Source organism: Dipodomys ordii, unplaced genomic scaffold (assembly GCF_000151885.1).
Source record: "Dipodomys ordii isolate 6190 unplaced genomic scaffold, Dord_2.0 Scaffold54, whole genome shotgun sequence".
NCBI lineage: Eukaryota > Metazoa > Chordata > Mammalia > Rodentia > Heteromyidae > Dipodomys > Dipodomys ordii.
This window is the reverse complement of record NW_012267270.1, coordinates 4,298,333-4,320,671: the sequence shown is the minus strand read 5'-3', so window position 1 is coordinate 4,320,671 and position 22,339 is coordinate 4,298,333. Positions and strand designations below refer to the sequence as shown.

The window sequence follows — 22,339 nt, the reverse complement described above, 5'->3', positions numbered from 1 at the left end:
ATGCAAGGCAAGCCGCTCTACCACTGAGCCACCTTCCCAGCCCTTCATATGTTTTTTAATACTTGTTCAGCTCTATTAGGTAACAGAAGTCCCAATTCTCTGCTAGTCTGGAGGGAAGCTTCATTCCACAATGCAGTCTCTTTGCTGTGCTAAAGGAAGACTGCAGAAGGACTGATCTTCAGCTCAAAGTTGTCATGTCTAGTTGGCATGCAGTGAAATCAAGGACTAACATAGAGAGGTAAAACTGGAGTTAAAACACGTGCTTACATGACAAGTAGCCTCTCAAGGCTGCCATTTGTGCTGTAACCTCTGCACTCCTACCTCCTTGGTGCCATATTTTTCCTCAGTCAATGTCCCTTAGGAGCTCTGCGAGGAAAAAGACCCTATCTGTCTTGTTCACTGGCATTCCCAAGTTACAGAGATGAAGCTCAGGAAATACTGGGTTGAAGGAAAAGGAGTGATTTGTAAAAAATGAGTGGGGCTGAGGTAGCCATGATGATCTGTGTTGCTGAACCCAGACTTCTGGAGATGTTTGTGTGTTCTGAGGAGGGCAGCTGGGAAGTGAGTCTCATGGCTATAGCTGTAGCACCTTCTAGCCTCTGCCTCATTCTCAAACGCAGGGACTCTGTAGACTTTAATGACTGACACGACACATCTTAAAACTGTTTTATTTAAAAAAGGAAAATCAAACAAAGGCCCAACCCAAGAACTCTTGGTTCTGGGAGTCTGGGAGCAGCTTAGATCTGTGGGGAAGGTAGACCTGGAAGACAGTATTGGGGTCCCTGTGGCCCTGGGAAGAGCAGGGGCACACTGACACGGATAGGAAGCACAGCCCTTCATCCATGTCACAGGTTGGGGGGCTCAATCCCCAGAAAAAGTAAGGGTGGGCAGCTCTAGATGCCCCTGGGACCTCTTGTTATAACCACCAACCAGTTGAGAAAAAGGAGAGGATGGGTCCACGGCTCGATCGGGCCTATCAGCGCCATTCCCAAAGACGGGGTTCAGCTTAGGCCAGGAGACAGGCTCAGATGGGGAGAGGCATCCCCAAATTTGGCATGGGACTCTATGCCACGGGGAAGACAGGGCCCAAATGGGGCAGAACCTGGAGACAGCCTCCTCCTGGGAGGGCCGGGTAGGACCCGGGCTCCGGGAGGCAGGTGGAGCTCAGGGACCCTGGGGGCTCCGGGGCAGTACTCTAATAGGCCGTGGTGGGGGGTTGTCCAGGACAGGTTCGGGCCGGGCCCGTGCACCACCTCGGCGCTTCTGTTTGCGCAGCAGGTAGTTTGAGTATTGCACCTCGGGCATGGCCAGTTTGAGGCAGGCCTCGGTGGCTGGGCCTGCACCGCCACCAGGCAAGTCGTAACCCATGATGTCCACTTTGCGGCTGGGCTGCCACGGCTGCAGCTGCTTGGTGCGGATCTGCGCGGCCGGCCTCAGCACCGGCTCGTCACCGAAGCAGTGGCGCAGTAAGCGCTGCCGGGCCTCGCGCAGCTCGCGCACTTCGCGCTCCACGCATGCGCGGCCAGCTCTCGCCACGCGGCGCCAAAAGGTGGCGTTGAAATGGTCGTAAAGGCCGGCGTCGAGCGCGTTCCAGGCGCGCGCGGCCCGCGCCAGCGCCACGGGGATGGCGGCCAGGCGCGAGGTGGCCGCGCGTGCGTTGAGCTTGGCGTAGAGCACGTCATCCAGGTCCCAGGCCAGCAGGCGCCGCAGCAGCACGAGCGACTCGTCGAAGTACTCGGCGATCATGACCAGCGAGAAGACCTCCTCGACCTGGCGGATGAGGCGGGCCAGGTAGGCGGCGTCGTGCGCACCGCGATCGTTGTCCCCGCCCAGGTCGTAGGCCAGCGTGTTGTGCGCGAACATGGCAAAGTGCTCGCCCGCGCGGTAGTAGGCCTCGGGCGCGCGCAGGAAGGCCTCGAGGGACGCGTTGGGAACGCGCCGGAAGGCGGGGCAATACTGGTTGTAATAGCTGAAGAGAGATTCGAACATGGCGGCCGGCTCGCGCAGGATAGTGACGTAGATAGTGTCCGGCGGCATAAGGCGCTGCAGCTCGGCGCGGTCGAAGCGCAGGTGGCTGGCCAGCATGTGTGGAGGCCGCGTGGCTGGGTGCACGAAGTGCGCCGAGAAGTTCCGAGGATAGCAGAACTGGTGCTCGCAGCTCGGGTGCGGCAGGGCTACGGTGAGATTGTGGCGTTCGGCGAAACGGAACAGGATGTTCTGCACCGTGGTGCCCGCCGTCTTGTGCGTCTTTAGGAAGGCCACCGTCATGTGCTTGGGGCGTGGTGGCGACTCCCGCTGAGGCGGGCAGCTCACGGGGAACAGCTTGGGGTACCTGCAAGACCCACAGGGTATGTGAGAAAGGTGCAGCATGACCCTGTCCCATCCCCAACGATGGTAGATGTTGGCATAAGGGTTTTACCCCTGGAACAATAGAGGCAGGTGGTTGGTAGCCTCCAAAATGAGCCTTGCCAATCCCGCTGTCCTGTTTGATTGCACACGGATGGACTTATTGATGTGCCTAAGCTATAGAATAGGGCAGAAAAGATGGAATGTAATCTCAGATGATAACAGATACATTGCCTCCATTGTACTGTTTTTCTCTCTTTTACTCTCTCCAGGATATCATCTTGGGGGAAGTAAGCTGCCATATTGATGGGCAGCCATATAGAAAAAAAAAAATCACGTAGCAACAGCCATTAGCCTGCTTGAAGAATTGAAGCCTATTGAACCAATTGTGTTAGCCTAAAGGGTATCCCTTCTAATCAAGCCCTTGACAGACATCTCGACTGCACACTCATGAAAGACCTTGAATCCTAAGTATACACATATGTATGGCTTCAGGGAGACTGAAAGTTTAGGAAAAACTGCAAATGCTCAGGATGTATAGAGTTCAGTACTCCAAAATTACAGTAGTTCTGAGCACCTATAACTTAAAAGTGCATGTAATTAACTACATTACTGCCACAATAGCACTGTTGCGCACATTAATACTGTGCACCCAAACTCGATAATATTTCATGTTCTTTATCTTGAATACTGAAGAGGCTTATATTTCCATTTCCCCCATAATGTCACTCAACTTCAACTAAAGACAAATCTAAATTCTTAATTTATTACTTAAGTATATAATGAGCCCTTTTTGGCTGAAGATTTTCATAACTTTTTCCTGGCTTTTTGGGCACCATTTACTCTCTGGGAAGTAGATTTTCACGAAATTAAGAACAGAGAAACAAATCCTCAGCAGATTAATATTGATTTGAACACAATGATGACACAAGACTGAGAACTTATCTACATCAACTGAATTATGTAATAGGCAAGTAGAAATTAAGAATTGAAAAGTCAAGCTGGGCATCAGTGGCTCACACCTGTCATCCTAGTTACCCAGGAGACTGAGATCTGAGAATCATGGTTCAAAGCCAGCCTACGCAGGAATGTCCATGAAACTCTTATCTCCAATTAACCACCAGAAAACTAGAAGTGGCACTGTGGCTCAAATGATAGAGCACTGTCCTTGAGCTGAAGAGCTGAGGGACAGCACCCAGGCCCAGAGTTCAAGCCCCATGATGGACACACACATACACACACACACACACACACACACAAAGAAATAATTAAAAAGTCAAATTTCTTTTGTTTCTAATTTTTTTTTACCACATTGGTAAAAACCATGTGTAATAAATTCAAATTCACAAATAAGGTAGGTTTACTACCTTAGGTAAATCTAGCCTTACTACCTTAGTAAATCTAGGTGTAAGCTACACCTAGATTTCTGATCCATGAACACTGAGAGAATAAATGTTTGTTTTCTGTGGTAAAATAATGTTTGAGAGGAGTCAACTATGCTTGATAAGAAATGTACTCATAGGGCTGGGAAGGTGGCTCAGTGGTAGAGCATTTGCCTTGCATGCATGAGGCCCTGGATTCGATTCCTCAGCACCACATAAGCAAAAAGCTGGAAGTGGTGCTGTGGCTCAAGTGGTAGAGCATTATCCTTGAGCTGAAGAGCTGAGGGACTGCGCCCAGGCCCAGAGTTCAGGCCCCAAGACCGGACCCAAAAAAAAAAAAAAAAGAAATGTACTCATTACCTTGTTCATGTGGTTGTAACTTCTCTGTGCAGTATTTTCACAATAAAAAGCTTATTTAAAAAATAATGTTTGAGACTGGATCTTACTATGTAGTCCTGGCTGTTTTGGAACTTGAGATCTTCCTGCGTCAGCCTCCAGGTGCTGGAATTACAAGCTGGCACCACCATGCCTGACATCCATTGCTCAGTTTTTGTGTTTTTTTGGGGGGGTCTGGTTGTGGGGCCTGAACTCTGGGCCTGGGCGCTGTCCTTCAACTCTTCAGCTCAAGGCTAGCACTCTACCACTTGAGCCACAGTGCCACTTCCAGCTTTTTTCTTTTTGCCTATGTGGTGCTGAGGAATCGAACCCAGAGCCTCATGCATGCAAGGCAAGCACTCTACCACTGAGCTACCTTCCCAGCCCCATCGATTGCTCAGTTTTAAGGTAACTTGCTTATTCAGAAATAGTATAAGGAACTCCTTGAGAAATCCTACTTTGTCGCTGGAAAAGCTTAGGACCAACGGGAAATCTTAGTCACCAAATCCTTTTGCTCCCTGTCTTCTTTCTCATTTTTACTTTCATTTTATTGTTTAACTGATTTCTTACTTTTTGAGTAGGTGGTACAGGACTTTGCAGCAACCCATTTATTAAATGTTTCTGTTAATGGCTCTGAAGTCCATCCATCCATCTGTTTGTCCATTCAACAAAAAGTTTTTGAGCATTTATTGTGTGTCAAGTAATGTTCTAAGAGCAAGAAGTATACAGTATACAAAATGAATAATGGTCTTAGCTCTCATGGAGATTTTATTTCTGTACTTTGTTCCTAAATCAAAAGTGTTTTGGATTACTGGTTCTAGAAGGTCCTTTGAAGACTTTGATTCACTCTTCTGATTCTTCTCTACCATTCTGAGTATCTGGCTATGAGGGCATCTCTAGGCAGCTTTGTGAACACCATTATGGCTGGCTTCGGCTCAAGGTAATGTCTGCAGATACCACCTCCTCCATTCACACCTTTGTCAATGGTAGATCATGGAAAAAAATAGAAAAGTTGAGGCCTTGACAGGTGCAGTGATCTTTTAGGGTTATACAGTGACACGGGCAGGAGTCAGGTTCCCATCAGTCATCACATGGTACCCACCCATTTGAAGGTGACTAGGCCATCACGCCTATCATCACTAACATTTTAGAGATGAAGACATGGGCTAAGAAAAGTAAAGTGTGTGCTCCACACAGCAAAGGTAATGAGACGTTGTCTACAGCCCACTGAGGAGGCACTTGGCCATGATGTTGTAGGAATGACTTGGACTGGATGTGATTTGCAGCTAACTGGTTTTACTCAATCCAATCAGTAGAGAGCAGTCTCTCAATCTGTGGCTTGAGAGGATGTGTATGGAAAGCACTGTGAGAGTGCAGTGCCCAGAGGACTGTTCTGGCAGATGGAAGACTAGGAAAGGGAGCTGCCATTCCTGTTGCTAACCTAGACCACAGCACAGCAATGTCCCTCCTTAGGGGACCTTGCTCTCCCACGGAGACTCTGCCCACTTACCAGCTGAGTTGAGCCCCCTGGTGGATGAGGAGGCTCACCGTGCTGCACCCCAGAACCAGCAGTAAGATTTTCCGGCGGCTTATCATCTTGGAGGCCTGTTGTAGGCGCTGAAGGATGGGTGGCATGGTGGAGTACCTATCCCTGGACCAGCCAGGACCTCACTATCCAGGACTTACTTCAGCAGCACTCATGGGGGCTCCTGGGCTTCTGGTAACAGGGCCAGTGTTCCTGAGAAGCCTGGTGAGAAAGGAGGCAGACAGGTTTTCAGTGTGAGGAGGAGGCTCCAGGCCCTAGCAGGACAGCTACAGAGAAGATCTTCAATGAGCCAGGTGAACAGAGAGGCTTGGACAGATCAGATTCCTACCTCCTGTTACTAAAACCCTACCTCCTCACTGTTCCACATAGCCTAGACTTGGGTGGAATTACAGGGTGTGGTTTATGGTCAGCCCTTCAGACTGCAGACACTTTATCTCTTGAAGTGTCTCTGCCTTGGGCTGGGAAGGTGGCTCAGTGGTAGAGCGCTTGCCTTGCATGCATGAGGCCCTGGGTTCGATTCCTCAGCACCACATAAGCAGAAATAAAAAGCTGAAAGTGGCGCTGTGGCTCAAGTGGTAGAGCTCTAGCATTGAGCTGAAGAGTTGAGGGACAGCACCTAGGCCCAGAATTCAGGCCCCACGACCGGACCCCCTGCCCCCTCCCAAAAAAAGAAGAAGTGTCTGTGCCTCCTAGTCTAACTTGAGCTTTGTCTCATGGCCATTTGGATCTGTCTCTGTAGTAAGTGGTCTCAGCACCAGTATGTGACTCAGGCCACAGAAGTCTTAGCTCAGTGTCTCACCTCCTCCAGGACTCACCTGATCTCTTCGGCTAAGAGATGGTACTTGTTCCCCACAGCCTGAACTCCACTGCTCTCAGATCAATGCTACATGCTTACTATGTCATTAAACACAAACTACTCCCATTAAATCCTCAGTACCACTCTAATATAGGTATTATTCACACTTTGAAGATGATGAAAATGAGTGAATTGTTCGTTGTGGCACAGTGGTAACAGCAGAACCAGGACTCGGACCTCTTCTTTCTGTCTCCCAAATCCATATGCTTAGACATCCTGTAAGCATCCTGTATGCTGTGTCCACAGAGAACTAAGTATTAATTCTAGCAATCCTGCATGCCCCTAACGTCTCCTAGCTGGAATCCTGAGGGCCCAGGACTGATAAATCCGGGAGAGAAGGAGAGAAGTGCTGAAATCCTGGACCTCTGTCCAGATTCTATCCCCAGACACCTGATACCCATACTGCCCCATGAGCTGACTTCAGTACAGGTGTCTAGCCAGGGTGAAGGGAGGGCAGCCTGGGAGGTACAAAGCAGGAGGTAGGGAATCCAGAGGTGACTCCTGCTTATCGCCCTGCTGAGAATGTCCTGCAGAAGGCCAGCCTCTATCCTAGGTGAGTAGGAAGTTGGAAAAGAGCCAGGTTTCTGGCCAGTCTCTTCCCTGAAAGAATGCCCTGGCTCAAGGACAGCCCAGGCCTTGCCAGTCCAGGTGGAAAGTCAGCTTCAGCAGCCCCGCCTGCCCCTATGTTAGGATGGGCCTCACCCCAGTGGCATGCCTAGATTCAGATCCAGCTTCAGCTCACACACGCTCCTCTCCAAATGAGAAAAGGGCTTAGAGCCTTTTGGGTATGAGCATGTGTGTGGCACTAGGACACCTGGTCCCAGGAGTGGTGAAATCATGTGAACACCCTTTTAACCGTCATCTTACCTCTGGAGCCCTGTGTGCTCCATTCCTCTTATTCTCTCCTGCCTTTCATCCATCCTGGATTATATTTAAACATGTTTAGCAGGACCAGTGTCCTTTGTCTCCAGGCCCCATCACCTGGTTTCTTCCACTACAGACTGTCTAATCCTCCTGACTTACATAGTCCCTGAGTTTTCAGGGATTGCTGGGGTAGAAGAGAGCTAGTTCGTTTTCAGTGGGGAATTCAAGATCTTGGCCCTCTAGAGATTCATGCCTTCTTTTTGTCACCCATCCTGATGGCAAGATGGTTTCCCAAGGAGTTAGTGGGAAGCCAGTCTATATCCAGCTTTGCTGAACTTGCTGATAATACCCTGTTTCACCTTTGCCAGCCAAGGTGGGCAAGTCTATGGGGGGAGCCACATCCTTTTCCATATCTACTAGATAAGGGTAGAGGAAGTGTGTTGTGTCCCTTTATTCCATTCCAGATGTTCCTTACTGTCTAATGGCTTAGCTCTGGGGAGCCAGTTGGACTAGTCTGACAACTGCTTGGGCACTGTGGAAATCATGGACACCAGCCTCTAGAGATGGGTACCAGAGACGCTGGACACTGACAATGACAGGCTGCTCATGTCCTCCACATACAGTCTGCTTCACTCCTGTGCAGCCTCCACAGTCCTAGAGTTCTTCCTGGGACACTGAGGATCATTCTGTCTTGGGTCTGGGCCCTCTGGCTGTGACTTGCCCACCCACTCCCACTCTGTGTTGCGGTTAATGCTGCTCTTTCAGAGCACACAGTGCATTTTTCTCCATGGAAGACCTTCAGGTATTTTGAAAGCCAGAACCCTGCCTCCTCTGGGTGGGCACTGGGCCAGGCCATTCCAGGTCAGGAGAGAAGGTGGCACTGGGACAGTAGAGGAGGCTTGCCTTCCCTGGGCCAGGCCAAGCCTAGATGTCTCTTTTGGGCTCAGGGCAGCAGGAGCCAGAAGGGACTGAGGTTCCCTCTGGCCTTAAAGCTGATGTGGGCGGGTGGTGCTACTGCACCAGGCTTTCGAACAATGGCCCTGGTGGGTGTCCACAAAGGTTTCAGACTACTCCCCAATTTCCCCAGTGTGGTCTTCAGAGAGAGTGCAAGTGAGCCAAAGAAAGAGAGGGGGGGTCCCCTCACCATCCTGGATAGGTCAGGGTGCCAGCCTCATCAGAATACCAGTGCTAATTTTAGTCAGAACAATCTACTTCAGGCTGTTGCCCAGTTTTGCAAATTGCTTCCTTTTCTCCTGGGAACCAATGAAGACATGGTAGAGCCAGCCAGAGCTTTGGAAACTGTGGTGAACACACACCCATTCCCCAAAGATCCCCTTCTTCTCTGTCCCATTCGGGCTCTAGAGCTGTGACTGATGCACTTAAAAGGGGTGCCTGGGTCAGGACCACCCCGACCTGACCTCGCAATGACTTGAAGACTCCATCCTGACTTGGCACTGCCCAGCCAGGAGTAAAAGTGACCTAAAGCCCCCAGAGAAGAAAGGACAAGAGCCCAGGGGTAGGTGGTTAGCAAATTAATGGCCCCAGAGATGGAGTATCTTTCCACCACCCTTCCCCCACCCCCAGTCTGCACCGGGTCCCCCAGCCTCTTCTCCCTGTCCTCCATCCCCTCCTCCCAATTTCCTTCATCCTTCTCCCCTCATCAGTACCCCCCCCCCACACCCAGCCCCCATTGCATTTCCCTGCAATTTCTCCCAGGGATCTGGGTCACTGGGACCTGGTCACCATATAGAATAGGCCAGGTTGGCCCTCTTCGCAGGCCTTGCACTTGCTCCGTGGGGGTAGAGGGCCGCCTCCCTGTGCCCGGGCATCTAGGCCCCCAGGAGGCTCTCCGCTGCCCTCCTCCCCATCTCCCGTCCTGGTGCGGTCCACCCGGCCGCTGCAGTACTCACGCTGCCTGCGAGCGAGTGCCTGCGACCCCGGATTGGGGGGGTGCTCTCCTCTTCCTCTGGCCCCTTGTTCTTAAGTCCGCCCTGGAGCAGCGGGGGGCCCTGAGCACTGAGTGCCGGCCACTCGCGCTGGCTGCTCGCTGCGCTTGGATAGGATCAGGTGGCTGCGTTCGCTCCGCTTGTTCTGCTCTGCTCCCTCCTCTCCGCTCTGCCCGCCCCCCCATCTCTCACCGGAGGCGGGGCAGGGGGGGCGGGGAAGGGGAGGAGGGCAGCTTAGAGGAGGGGGAGAGGAGAGGGAAGGAGGATTCCATGGCTGGTGGGCTCGGGCGAGGGCTCTCTAGGTGGCATCTTTGGTTACAAGCATCTTAACCACTGTCACCTTTTAGAAGTGTCTCCCTTGTTCTGTCAAGAGCGGAAACTGAGTCTGGGAAGGTGTCTGAGTACTCTGGAATTATCAGGCATCTTGGGCCCAGCTGGACATCCAGGGTCTGGGGGTGATTGGCTTAGACTGAGGACTTGTATCTTGCAAGCTGGCTTACTCCCCCGCTTCACTTCCCACTTCTACTCTGTCTCCTCACATCTGCCCTCTCCACCCTACCCTTCCAGCCTGTCTCTAGTCCCAGCTCCCTGTGCCTCACCCATTCCTAATCAAAGCTTTCAGCCTACTAGGATGCTTCCCAGGAGGCAGCCTGTACCAAAAGCCAGAGGACCCCAGTTCAATCCTGAGCCTGCTATTATGCCCCAGGATCAAAGGGCAACTTCCTGAGCCGGGTTGGTTGCTTCTAGCTTGGAATTGGGCAGCTGTCCTGGGACTGCTCTACTTGGGAAGGCTCTGTTTTAGTCCTTACCTTTACCCCTGGACACGGGGCAGCAGTATCTCAGGTATCTCAGGCATCAAACATTAGTCTGTGGCTTGCTGGGCACCTGCTTTCCCCTTTACTCTGGGCCAGGTAAGCTAAGCATCCTGGATCTGGGTAGTTACCCAAAGCTGGGACCAGGGAGGATGCAAGGATACTTGCTAAGAAGCCAATGTGGATTCTGTGTCAGGAGAACTGCTTGTTGCCCCAGTTTGGCCCCTTACTCATGTTAGTTTCTCATTGCTTTTTATCTTTCCCCTCTGTACAATTGGAGGGGGAGGCCACCCTTCCTGAATCCCGGGGTTCTTGTGATAAAATCAGACCCCTTTTTGGTCCTACCTACACTAACCTCTCACTTATCAGCTATGAGTTTATCCTGCCTTAAGAGCTACCCTGCCCTTTCTTCCCCTTCTCTCTCTCCCCCTACACACTGGGGCCTCCAGCCTCAGATGACCTACTCTTGGCTCTCAGGTTACAGACAGCAAAAAAGAACCTTCCTTTGGATTAGGAATGGTTCTGCCTGAGTGGGCTGACATGCCGGAGACACCACTGCTCTTCCTTCTGTGCTGCTGCCCTTTCTAGCTTTCCCACATTGGGAGTGACAGGAGGACCCTGGGGTTGTGAAGGTGCTGGAAGGGGGACCGGGCTGAGAAGGGATGAAGAGAACTTCCCATTCCTGGCTAGGGCGGGGAGCCGGCCTTGGCTGGCTTAGTTCTTTGCTTTGTCAAATCTCACCTTCCCTGCATCTGGTGCCCATTTTGTCCCCCTTGCTGCTCCCAGTTATTTCTTCATTGAGAGTAGATGGTGAAATGGAGCTGGCCAGAGAAAAGATTTGAAGGGAAGGTGTGGGGGAAAAAAAATCAGACCATTAAATTTGTTGTCTTTTCCCTAATGCAAGGTATACATCCACAAACGAGTCACCTCAGAGATTATTAATCCTGAGATTATTTTCAAGCAAAAAAAAAAAAAGAAAGAAAAAGAAAGAAAGGAAGGAAGAAAGAAAGAAAAAAGTCTGGGTGCTAGTGGCTTACACCTGTAATGTTAGCTACTCAGGAGGCTGAAATCTGAGGATCTGCAGTTTGAAGCCAGATCAGGCAGGGAAGTCCATAATGAGACTCCTATCTCCAGTTATCAATCATCAAAAAGCCAATAGTGGAAAGGTGGCTCAAGTGCTAGGGCGCTACCTTTGAGGGAATAAGCTAAGGGACAGTGCCCAGGCTCTGAATTCAAACCCCAGTACTGGTCACACACACACACACACACACACACACACACACACACGTACAAATCCTGCACCTTCTTTTGTAGGTGCATTTTTTATTTTTAACATTAATCCTTTATTAAGCTCGTCTTAGTACTGTGAGACAGAAAAAAAGGCCTGGCCCCATTTTGGGGTTTGGCGATGGCAAGAAAGAATTAAAAAGAAAGCCTGACATGGTGAGGCACACTTGTAATCCCAGCACTGGGAGGCTGAGGCAGAAGGATCGCCAGTTGGAGGCCAGCTTGGGTTAAACATCTTGTCTTTAAAACAAACAAAAAGGTGGAAAATTGTATATGGGGAGGAAATTCGGAAACGGAGAAGAGGGGAGCACATTTCAGCCAGCCTGAAGGTGGGGAGAAAAAAAAGGCTTTAATGTCGCCCTTCCCCCAGGTCGGCAGCTGGAGCTCAGCCTGGCGGGTCCGTTCCTTTCCCGGCTCCGACCCCCTTTCACCCATTCATCCTTGCTTGGGTCGGGGGTGGGCGGGCAGACAATCGGACACTGTTTTATCAGAGGCATCCGCCCCCACCTCCTGCCTGGCGCCTGCAAACAGCGGCCATCGAATCTTTTCTACCCCCGTTCTCCTCAGCAAAAACCTCCAGGGCTCCCACGGGATCTAAACGTCCGAGCCTCTCACTGGACCAGGGTGTCGGGCAGGAAGACCGAGTCTAGGCTCGTGCAGGTGAGACAAAGGAAGCACGCTTTGAGGGCGGCTCTCCACGCAGCCAGTCCTACTCCGCCACCAGTGTTCACGGGGGCAGTAGCGTGAATTGGTTCTCGGGAATTTGGGCCCATGTAGACGGTGACTCGCGTCCTACAATTCCCAGAAGGCTTCGCGGCCAGATCCGTCTACGGCGCTTCCACGGCGAATCATGTCTTCTGGAAGACAGCAGGAGGCGGTGCCAATCTAAACTGCCTTCCAACCAGAGAGGACTTGGCTACAACGCTGTCGGAAGTTCCGGGCAGTAGGCCCAGAGACTGGCTCGAGCTTCCGGGTTGGTCGCGCGCCTTCCTGTGGCTAAGATGGCGGCCGAGCATCCTGAGCCTCCCAAAGGGGAATTGCAGTTGCCGCCGCCTCCACCTCCGGGCCACTATGGCGCTTGGGCTGCCCAAGAACTTCAAGCCAAACTGGCAGAGATCGGAGCTCCGATCCAGGGTGAGTAGCATGGGAAGTCAAGACGGCACGGACAGGCCAGTGGAGAAGCGGAGCCTGGTTACCCGGGTGACACGGGAGAGTGGGGGGGGCGGAATGGCAGTGGCGCGCCCTGAGGCCTGCCCTGCCCTGCCCTGGCCGCTCTACCCCAGTTTGACTCGTCCCCACATTGATCGTGTGCTTCGCTCCACAGGGAGTCGGGAGGAGCTGGTAGAGCGGCTGCAGTCCTACACTCGCCAGGTGAGTGGTTGCTGCACTCCTGGATAGCGGAGCGCTTGGAGGCCTGCAAGACCTCGTACAGCTGCATCTTCGTGCTTTTGTGTGTTTCCGCTGCAGTCGGCCACTTGACTTTCTGTGCTCTTGCTTTTTTTGCCTGCTTTGTTGAAAGCGCTACTGCCCATATTGTTTGTGTTTTTTATTTTTCCCCCAGTGTCTAGCCCAACCGATGACAGACAGGCTGCGGGTAAATTTTGGGTGAATAAATAGGAGAGAAGATCGTTTAGTGGAACAGCTCCTGTTGGACTTTTTTTCTTTTGCAGACTGGCATCGTGCTGAATCGGCCAGTTTTGAGAGGGGGGGAGGATGGGGACAAATCTGCTCCCCCTCCCATGTCAGCACAGGTAAGAAAGTTCTACTTTTTTTTTTTTCTTGCCAGTCCTGGGGCTTGAACTCAGGACCTAGGCACTGCCCCTGAGCTTCTTTTGCTCAAGGCTGGTGCTCTACCACCTGAACCACAGAGCCACTTTCCGGTTTTTCTGTTTATGCAGTATTGAGAAATCGAACCGAGGACTTCATGCATGCTAGGCAAGCACTCTACCACTAACCTATATACCAAGGAGTTACGATTTCATAAGTCATATGTACAGTGCTGCTTGGGCACCCCTTTCTTTGCTTTTTCCCATTTTTTCCGCCTCCCATCCCTACACACAAGTTACATAGTTCAGTTGTTTACATAGTGTATACTGAATACAATGAGTGCATTTGCCTGTTCTTCTTTCCTCCACTTGTGCCCCTCCTTTGCCCACACCCCAAAAAGAAGAAAAAATCCCCCCCTCCAGTTTCCATTTCTTAGAATTCGTTTTCATAAATAACATTTTATTGATGTTCAGAAGAGGTAAGCCTTTGGATTCCTCAAATTTGTATATCTTCCTTTTGTCAGTTGTTTTGTGTGTAAATACATAAAACCCTGTATAAGTTATCATGTTTAGTTGTATTTTAGATCTAGCTTTCATATAGGAGTAAAAACACATATCACTTGTCTCTGAGTTGGCTTACTTCACTTAACATGATTTGTTTTGAGTATATTCATTTCCCTGAAAATGATACAATATTCTTTCTGGTGGATGAGTAAAATTCCATTGTGCATTATTACCACTATTTTTTGATCCACTCATTTATTGTAGGGTATTTGGGCTGTTTTCATAACTTGGCTATTATGAATAGTGCAGCAGTGAACATGGATGTGCAAGCATTTTTACTGTATCATGAATTATGATGTTCTGAGTTGATGCCCAATAGTGGTATGGCTGGATCAGATCATAGGGTAGTTCTATTTTAGTTTTTGGAAGAATCTCCAAACTGCCCTCCAGAGTGGTTGTACTAGCATACATTCCCACCTGCAGTGCAGTAGGGTTTATCCACCTCCCCTTTCCTCTGCCAGCATTTGGTATTGTTCAAATTCTCAGTGTTGGGGCTGGGAAGGTGGCTCAGTGGTAGAGTGCTTGCCTTGCATGCATGAGGCCCTGGGTTTGATTGCTCAGCATCACATATGCAGAAAAAGCTGGAAATGGCCCTGTGGCTCAAGTGGTAGAGCACTAGCCTTGAGCTGAAGAGCTGAGGGACAGCGCCTAACCTGAGTTCAGGACCCATGACCAAAAAAAAACAAAAAATCCCAAAAAACAAAACAAAAAAAACCCCAATTCTCAGTGTTGTCCAATCTTAATGGTGATGAGATGGAATCTCAATGTCATTTGGTTTGCTTTTCCTTTATAGCCAAGGATGTTGAGCATTTCCTCATGTGTTTATTGGCCTTTTGTAAGGAGTTGTTCTACATTATAGAATCTGTTCTGGTCAGAGTAGTCCCTCCTCTCACATGCATTGTAGTGGGGTGACAACTAGTAGATGGGGCAGGGAGGTCTTGCAATGACAGGATTGAGTGCTCATTACTTTTTTGGTCCATCATGGGTCTTGAACTCTGGGTCTGTCCCTGAGCTCTTCAGCTCAAGGCTAATGTGCTACCACTTGAGCCATAGTACCACTTCTGGTTTTCTGGTGGTTAATTGGAGATAAGAATCTCAAAGACAGCTGGGTGCTGGTGGCTCACGCCTGTAATCCTAGCTACTCAGGAGGCTGAGATCTGAGGATCACGGTTCAAAGCCAGCCCGGGCAGGAGAGACCATGAGACTCCTATCTCCAATAAACCACCAGAAAACCGGAAGTGGCGCTGTAGCTCAAGTGGTAGAGCGCTCGCCTTGAGCTGAAGAGCTGAGGGACAGCGCCCAGGCCTAGAGTTCAAGCCCCACGACCGACAAAAAAAAAAAAAAGAATCTCAAAGACTGGGCTGGGAAGGTGGCTCAGTGGTAGAGCGCTTGCCTTGCATGCCTGAGGCCCTGGGTTCGATTCCTCAGCACCACACCATATAAGCAAAAAGAAAAAAGCTGGAAGTGGCGCTATGGCTCAAGTGGTAGAGTGTTAGCCTTGAGCTGAAGAGCTGAGGGACAGCACCCAGGCCAGAGTTCAGGCCCCACGAGTGGACCCCCCCCCAAAAAAAAAATTGAACGTGAGGGCTGGGAAGGTGGCTCAGTGGTAGAGTGCTTGCCTTGCATGCATGAGGCCCTGGGTTTGATTCCTCAGCACTACATAAGCAGAAAAAACTGGAAGTGGCGCTGTAATTCAAGTGGTAGAGCACTCTCCTTGAGCTGAGGAGCTGAGAGACAGAGTTCAAGCCCCACGACCGACCTCTCCCCCCCAAAAAAAAATTGAATGTGAAATACATGTTCAGGATAGTTTTTGGGGGAGATAATTAATAGCTTTCTTTGGTTGTGCCTCAAATTTAATTCTGTTTCTCCAGAGCAGTGATTAACCAGGGATTCATTGGTCTGCGTGTGATAATTTTTATTATTTATTTATTTGTTTTCTTGTCAGTTCTGGGGCTTGAAGTCAGGGCCTGGACACTGTCCCTGAGCTTCTTTTGTTCAATGCTGGCACTCTAACACTTGAGCCACAGTGCCACTTCTGGCTTTTTCTGTTGATGTGGTACTGAGGAATGGAACCCAGGGCTTCACGCATGCTAGGCAAGCATACCACTAAGCCACATTTTTAGCCTGTGATGGTTTTTAAAGGTGCCACTAAACCTCTTGAAATTGAATGCAAAATATGTGTTCATGATAATTTTCTGCGGAAAGAACTGATAGTTTTCTTTGGTTGGTATCCCAAAGTCAACATTCTCTTTCCTTGTTATTGTTATGGGACATTATGGAATTATATTCATTTGGCTTTGCATTTCATTTTTTTTTTTTTTTTGGTCCGTTCGTGGGGCTTGAACTCTGGGCCTGGACGCTGTCCCTCAGCTCTTCAGCTCAAGGCTAGTGCTCTACCACTTGAGCCATAGCACCACTTCTGGCTTTTTTCTTTTTGCTTATGTGGTGCTGAGGAATCGAACCCAGGGCCTCAGGCATGCAAGGCAAGCGCTCTACCACTGAGCTACCTTCCCAGCCCCTGGCTTTGTATTTAAGTACATGGCTCATTTGCTAGATCCCCAGGAAGTGTTTGCAGAACACATAGATAAATGCGTCCTAGTTAATGGTCATATTTTTTCCACAGCTCTCTGGGATTCCCATGCCACCACCACCCATGGGACTTCCCCCTCTGCAACCTCCTCCACCACCCCCACCACCTCCACCAGGGCTTGGCCTTGGCTTTCCTATGGCCCACCCGCCAAATTTGGGACCCCCACCTCCTCTCCGTGTGGGTGAACCCGTGGCACTGTCAGAGGAGGAGCGTCTGAAGTTGGCCCAGCAGCAGGCAGCTCTACTGATGCAGCAAGAGGAACGTGCCAAACAGGTAGGGCAGATAGAAGCCTGCACCCGAGCCTTATTAGGTCGTGAACAGGTAGATAGAGCCTCAGAGAGCTGGATCCTGGAGTCAAGGCTTTTAGGAGGATCTCCAGCAAAGAGTAGAACATAGATTTTAGGCTAGAAGAGGACACCAGGAAGTTAGAGTTGTGGCAGATTGGCTTGGGTCATCTTGGTTCTGGTATGAGCTTGTTTTAATTTTAAGCAGGGAGATCATTCATTGAAGGAACATGGCTTTTGGAGCAGCAGAAGTGGGTAATGCCCTTTCCCCTAACTTTTTGACCTCATAGTCCCTTCCATAGTATGTCACTTAACAGTGCTTAGGGTCCAAAACAGACGCATTATTTCAAGTTTTTTCTTGGCAGCTAAGTTATCCCCAGCTAAGCTCCAATATGTCCCAAAGAATCTTATTTTTCCTAGTCAAGAGGTTAGCAGACTACATATAGGCTGTAGTCTTCTTTTTTATGTCCGGTAAACTAAAAATAGTATTTATATTTTTAAAGAGTTGTGATTTTAAAAAAAAACACAAAAATCACAACTCAAACCAAGGATATGTAGCTCCATATTATTAAAAAAATAGCCCATTACAAAAAATGTTTGCTGACTCCTGTTAGTTTTAGGTACCTTGAAGAGGCTTCTGGGGGTATTTTGTGATTTGTATTAGATTTAGACTAAGTATGATGAGGATAAGTTTGGGAATGATGTAAAAGTATTCTGTCCCACATTGAACTATGTCAGTTGTTACCTATTGAGTTGCTCATAAGTATTTGAAAACAAGCATTAAAAACAGCATATATGAAAAAAATGTATGAAGTACTGGTTTTGTCTTGATTGTGGCAAATGTCCGGGTAACTATAGGAAAATAATTCATAGTTCTTTTTAAATAGAAGAAAACTTACTGAAAAATAGAAGGAAGCAGTCAGGTGCCAGTGGCTCATGCCTGTAAACCTAGCTACTCAGGAGGCTGAGATCTGAGGGGTTGTGGTTTGAAGCCAGCCTGGGCAGGATAGTCCGTGAGACTCTTTTATCTCCAATAAACTACCCAAGAAAAAGCTAGAAGTGGAAGTGTGGTTCAAGTGGGAGAGCACTAGTCTTGAGCAAAAGAAGCTCAGGAAACAACATCCAAACCCTGAATTCAAGCCCCCAGGACCAGCTTCCAAAAAATAAATAAATAAAAACAAATAAATAAAAGCAAGAAAAGTAAGAAAGCAGCATTTAGCTTAACAGTAAATTCTCTTCTAGGAACCAGAAATTTTCAAGGGGTTTCCCTTGGTCATATTTCCAGGGATTTTCAGTCATGATGAGAAAGAGGGCTTCTCTGGTTTGATCAGTAGCCTGAAAGTGGGATGGAGGAGATGTGTACCTGGGTGGTTTCCGATTATTTTCCTTGCGCTTATTACTTGGCTGAGAGAGTATATTTGCTAGGAGCTGTTGCCAAATGGATTGTCAAACTGTTTCTGCTCCCATTTTTCTCCTACAGGCAGCTGTGCTACTGGAGCAGGAGCGGCAGCAGGAGATTGCCAAGATGGGCACCCCAGTCCCTCGGCCCCCACAAGACATGGGTCAGATTGCTGTTCGCACTCCTTTGGGTCCACGAGGTAAGACCCTGGAGAAGAGAAGAGGAGAAAAGAGAACAAGAAACCTATTTTAAAAGTTTTCTCGGTGCTGAGTACTGAATGGCCTTGAGTATGCTAAGCATGTGTTTAACATTCAACTATATTCTTGTTAGAAACTTTTTTTGACAGTACTGGGATTTGAACTTAGGTCCTTAACTTTAGGCAAGAACTTTTACCACTGAGCCATACCTTCAGTCCTATTTTCTTTTGTCAGTTGTGGGGCTTGAACTCAGGGCCTGGGTCCTATCCCTGAGCCTTTTTGTGCTCACTAGATCTGCTACTTGAACCAAAGTGCCATTGTGTTTTTTTTTTTTTTCCTTGGGTCCGGTCGTGGGGCCTGAACTCTGGGCCTGGGCGCTGTCCCTCAGCTCTTCAGCTCAAGGCTAGCGCTCTACCACTTGAGCCACAGCGCCACTTCCGGTTTTTTTCTTTTTGCTTATGTGGTGCTGAGGAATCGAACCCAGGGCCTCATGTGTGCAAGGCAAGCACTGTACCACTGAGCCATGGGGATTGAACTCTGGGCCTGGGCACTGTCCCTTAGCTCTTCAGTTCAAGGCTAGTGTGCTCTACCACTTGAGCCATAGTGCCCCTTCGGTTTTCTGGTGGTTTATTGGAGGTAAGAGTCTCAGGGACTTTTCTGTCCGGGTAGGCTTTGAACTGTAATCCTCAGATTTCAGCCTCCTTAGTAGCTAGGATTATAGGTGTGAGCCACCAGCACCCAGCAACTTGTTACATTTTGGAGTCGTTAATTGGAAATAAAATGTCTTGGGGACTTTTCTGCCCGGGCTAGCTTTGAACCTCGATCCTCAGATTTTGGCCTCCTGAGTAGCTAGGATTATAGGCGTGAGCCAATGGCGCCTGGCTTCCCGTGTATTTTAGATCTTAACTTCTGCATATCAGAGAGAACATGTGCTGTTTGTCTCTCTAATCTTGGCTTACTTCCCTTAACATGATTTGTTCTAGTTCCATCCATTTCCCTGCAAATGACATTATTTTTTTCTTTCTAAGGGCTGTGTAAAATTCTGTTGTATGGAGGTACCACAGTATTTGCATCCACTCATCTATTATGGGGCAGCTGGGTTGTTTCCATATTTTTGGCTATTGTGAATAGTGTGGCATTGAACATGGATGTACAGGTGTCCTTGTCATATGGTGGTTCATGACACTCAGGGTCATACCCAGGAGTGGTAGGGCTGGGTTGTAGGGAAGGTGTATGTTTATTTTTATTTTTATTTGTCAGTCATGGGTCTTGAACTCTGGGCCTGGGCACTGTTCCTCAGCTCTTCAGCTCAAGGCAAGCGCTCTACCACTTGAGCTACAGCGCTACTTTTGGTTTTCTGGTGGTTTATTAGAGATAGGAGTCTCATGGTCTTTCCTGCCTGTGCTGGCTTTGAACTGCGATCCTCAGATCTCAGCCTCCTGAGTAGCTAGGATTACAGGCGTGAGCCACCAGCGCTTGGCCAAGGTGTATGTTTATTTATTATTATTATATATATATTTTTCCAGTCCTGGGGCTTTAAGTTAGGGTCTAGGCACTGTCCTTGAGCTTTTTTTGCTCAAGACTAGTACTCTACCACTTGAGCCACAGTGCCATCCAGCTTTTTCTGTTTATGTGGTACTGGGGAACGGAACCTAGGGCTTCATACCACTAAGCCACATTCTCAGCCCTATGTTTAATTTTTTGAGCAACCTTCAGACTGCTTTCCAGTGTGGTTGTGCTAGTTTATATTCCCATCAGCGGTTATGCCCACCTCTTGAAGGGGTCTTAAATCAGGTGCCAGTGGCTCCTGCCTGTAAGCCTAGCTATTTAGGAGACTGAGATGTCAAGATTGAGGTTTGAGGTCAGCCTGAGCTGAAAAGTCTGAGACTTTATCTTCAGTTAACTAGCCAAAAGCTGGGTGGGCTAAAGGTGTGGCTCACGTGAACCAGCTGTGAGCAAAAATGCAGAGTGGAGTGAGACAAGAGGCCCTGAATTCCAGTCCTGGTACTAGCACAGCAAAACAAGAATACTGTGAACTTTACTGCCGGGCCTGGCCTTAACTATGAACCTCCCATTCTTGGCCTACCAAGTAGCTGGGATTGTGGCGTGAGCTACTACTGTCCAGTTAAAAAATTTTAAGTACAGTAGGTTCTTTGTATCAGTTGCTTCTACATTACATTTGTATTGTACGTGTAGTTTTTTTTTTTGGTCGGTTGTGTGGCTTGAACTCTGGGCTTAGATGCAGTCCCTCAGCTCTTCAGCTCAAGGCTAGCACTCTACCACTGGAGCCACAGTGCCACTTCCAGTTTTCTAGTGGTTTATTGGAGATAAGAGTCTTACAGACATTCCTTCTCTGGTCTGGCTTTGAACTGATATCACCTCAGATCTCAGCCTCCTGAGTAGCTAGGATTACAGATGTGAGCCATTGGTGCCTGGCTAGGTTTTTTTTTTTCCTGTCATTCTCTAAAACAGTAGAGCAGCTATTTATATAACATGTTGGGTATTATAAGTGGTATAGAGATGATTTAGTACGGATTTAATAGTTTTGTTTTTTTTTTGCCAGTCATGGGGCCTGAACTCTGGGCCTGGGCGCTGTCCCTCAGCTCTTCAGCTTAAGGCTAGCACTCTACCACTTGAGCCACAGTGCCACTTCTGGCCTTTTCTGTTTATGTGGTGCTGAGGAATTGAACCCAGGGCCTCATGCATGCAAGGCAAGCATTCTACCACTGAGCCACCTTCCCAGCCCCTTAATAGGTTGTATGTTAGTACCATGCTACTTTTATATTAAGAACTTGAGTTCATACAGTCAGGAGTTGGTGTCTCATTCCCATGTGTACTACTACTAGCTAGAAGGTTGAGATCTGAGGATCCAGGTTTGAAGCTAGCCCGGGCAGGAAAAAAAAGCCAAATATGGAGCTGTGGCTCAAGTAGTAGAGCACCAGCCTTGAGTGGAAAAGCTCAGGGACAGTTCCCAGGCCCTGATTTCAAGCCTCAGTAAAAAAAAATAACTAGGAAGTGGCGCTGTAGCTCAAGTGGTAGAGTGCTCGCCTTGAGCTGAAGAGCTGAGGGACAGCGCCCAGGCCCAGAGTTCAAGTCCCACGACTGACAAAAAAAAAAAAAACTAAAAGTTCACATATAATAAATGTACAATTGAGTGAATTTGGGTGGAGTATCCTTAGACTCCATTCCTATCATTGCCTGCCCTAAAGCTAGCACATTGATGATAAGCAAAGAAGGCAACTTGTTATTTTGTTTTGTTTTATCTTGGTGATAGTTGGGGAGGTAATTGTTTTTAATGGAGTGTTTTGTCTCTTTTGACATTGGACTTCTTCCTTTTCACAGTAGCTGCTCCAGTAGGCCCAGTGGGTCCTGCTGCCACTGTTTTGCCCATGGGCGTCCCTGTTCCCCGGCCTCGTGGTCCCCCGCCACCTCCTGGAGATGAGAACAGAGAGGTGAGTGATGATTTCTTTGTGTGTGTAGGCTAGAGTTGGAATCCAGGGCATACGTGCTACACAAGCTCTATACTGCTGAGCTACATCCCCAGCCTGAGATTGATGATTGCCTCTCCTCCCTAGGAAGGAAAGGTGTAGTTGATTGGAAGCAAACATTGTCAGTATATTAGAAGTGTCTCAGAGGGGTTGGAGGCTTGGCTCAGTTGGGAGAATGCTAGCCAATGAACAAAAGCATCAGGTATTGAGTTTGAGTCCTGGGCTAGGACCTAAAAAAATAAAAAGAAAGACAAGAATAGAAGAGTCTGAGAAAATTTGGAGGGTTTGGGAACAACTTAAATTTTTTTTTTTGGTTGGTTGTGGGGCTTGAACTCGGCCTGGGCTCTGTCCTTTAGCTCTTCAGCTCAAAGCTAGTGCTCTACAACTTGAGCCACAGCACCATTTCCGGCTTTCTAGTGGTAATTGGAGATAAGAATCTCATATACGGGGCTGGGAAGGGGGCTCAGTCGTAGAGCGCTTGCCTTGCATGCCTGAGGCCCTGGGTTCGATTCCTCAGCACCACATAAGAAAAAAGCTGGAAGTGGCGCTGTGACTCAAGTGGTAGAGCGCTAGCCTTGAGCTGAAGAGCTGAGGGACAGCGCCCAGGCCCAGAGTTCAGGCCCCACGACTGGACCCC

The 22,339-nt window shown here is 48.9% G+C and overlaps 2 protein-coding genes across 2 annotated transcripts in view; one reads left to right on the top strand and one right to left on the bottom strand.

Annotated features, from left to right (window-relative positions):
- Positions 1-1,031: 1,031 nt before the first annotated feature.
- On the bottom strand, positions 1,032-5,893 carry Gal3st3 (galactose-3-O-sulfotransferase 3). Its single transcript, XM_013021029.1, has 2 exons — positions 5,614-5,893; positions 1,032-2,332 (listed from the first exon to the last, which is right to left on the bottom strand). Exons 1-2 carry the CDS (start codon positions 5,736-5,738, stop codon positions 1,165-1,167), a joined length of 1,293 nt encoding a protein of 430 aa, XP_012876483.1. The 5' UTR covers positions 5,739-5,893; the 3' UTR covers positions 1,032-1,164.
- A 6,499-nt stretch (positions 5,894-12,392) lies between these two features.
- The window catches only part of Sf3b2 (splicing factor 3b, subunit 2, 145kDa), a 22,877-nt gene continuing 12,930 nt past the window's right edge, over positions 12,393-22,339 (top strand). The window contains exons 1-6 of the mRNA XM_013021118.1: positions 12,393-12,548; positions 12,739-12,785; positions 13,085-13,165; positions 16,368-16,607; positions 18,099-18,216; positions 21,557-21,666. Coding sequence (XP_012876572.1) covers positions 12,416-12,548; positions 12,739-12,785; positions 13,085-13,165; positions 16,368-16,607; positions 18,099-18,216; positions 21,557-21,666 — 729 coding nt within the window. The 5' untranslated portion in view covers positions 12,393-12,415. The remainder of the gene's footprint in view (positions 12,549-12,738; positions 12,786-13,084; positions 13,166-16,367; positions 16,608-18,098; positions 18,217-21,556; positions 21,667-22,339) is intronic.

Coding starts and splice junctions, on each gene's coding strand:
- Gal3st3 (XM_013021029.1), bottom strand. CDS start 5,738: ATGCCACCCATCCTTCAGCGCCTACAACAGGCCTCCAAGATGATAAGC. Junction 2,333..5,613: donor CAGGGGGCTCAACTCAGCTG/GTAAGTGGGCAG, acceptor TGGGTCTTGCAG/GTACCCCAAGCTGTTCCCCG.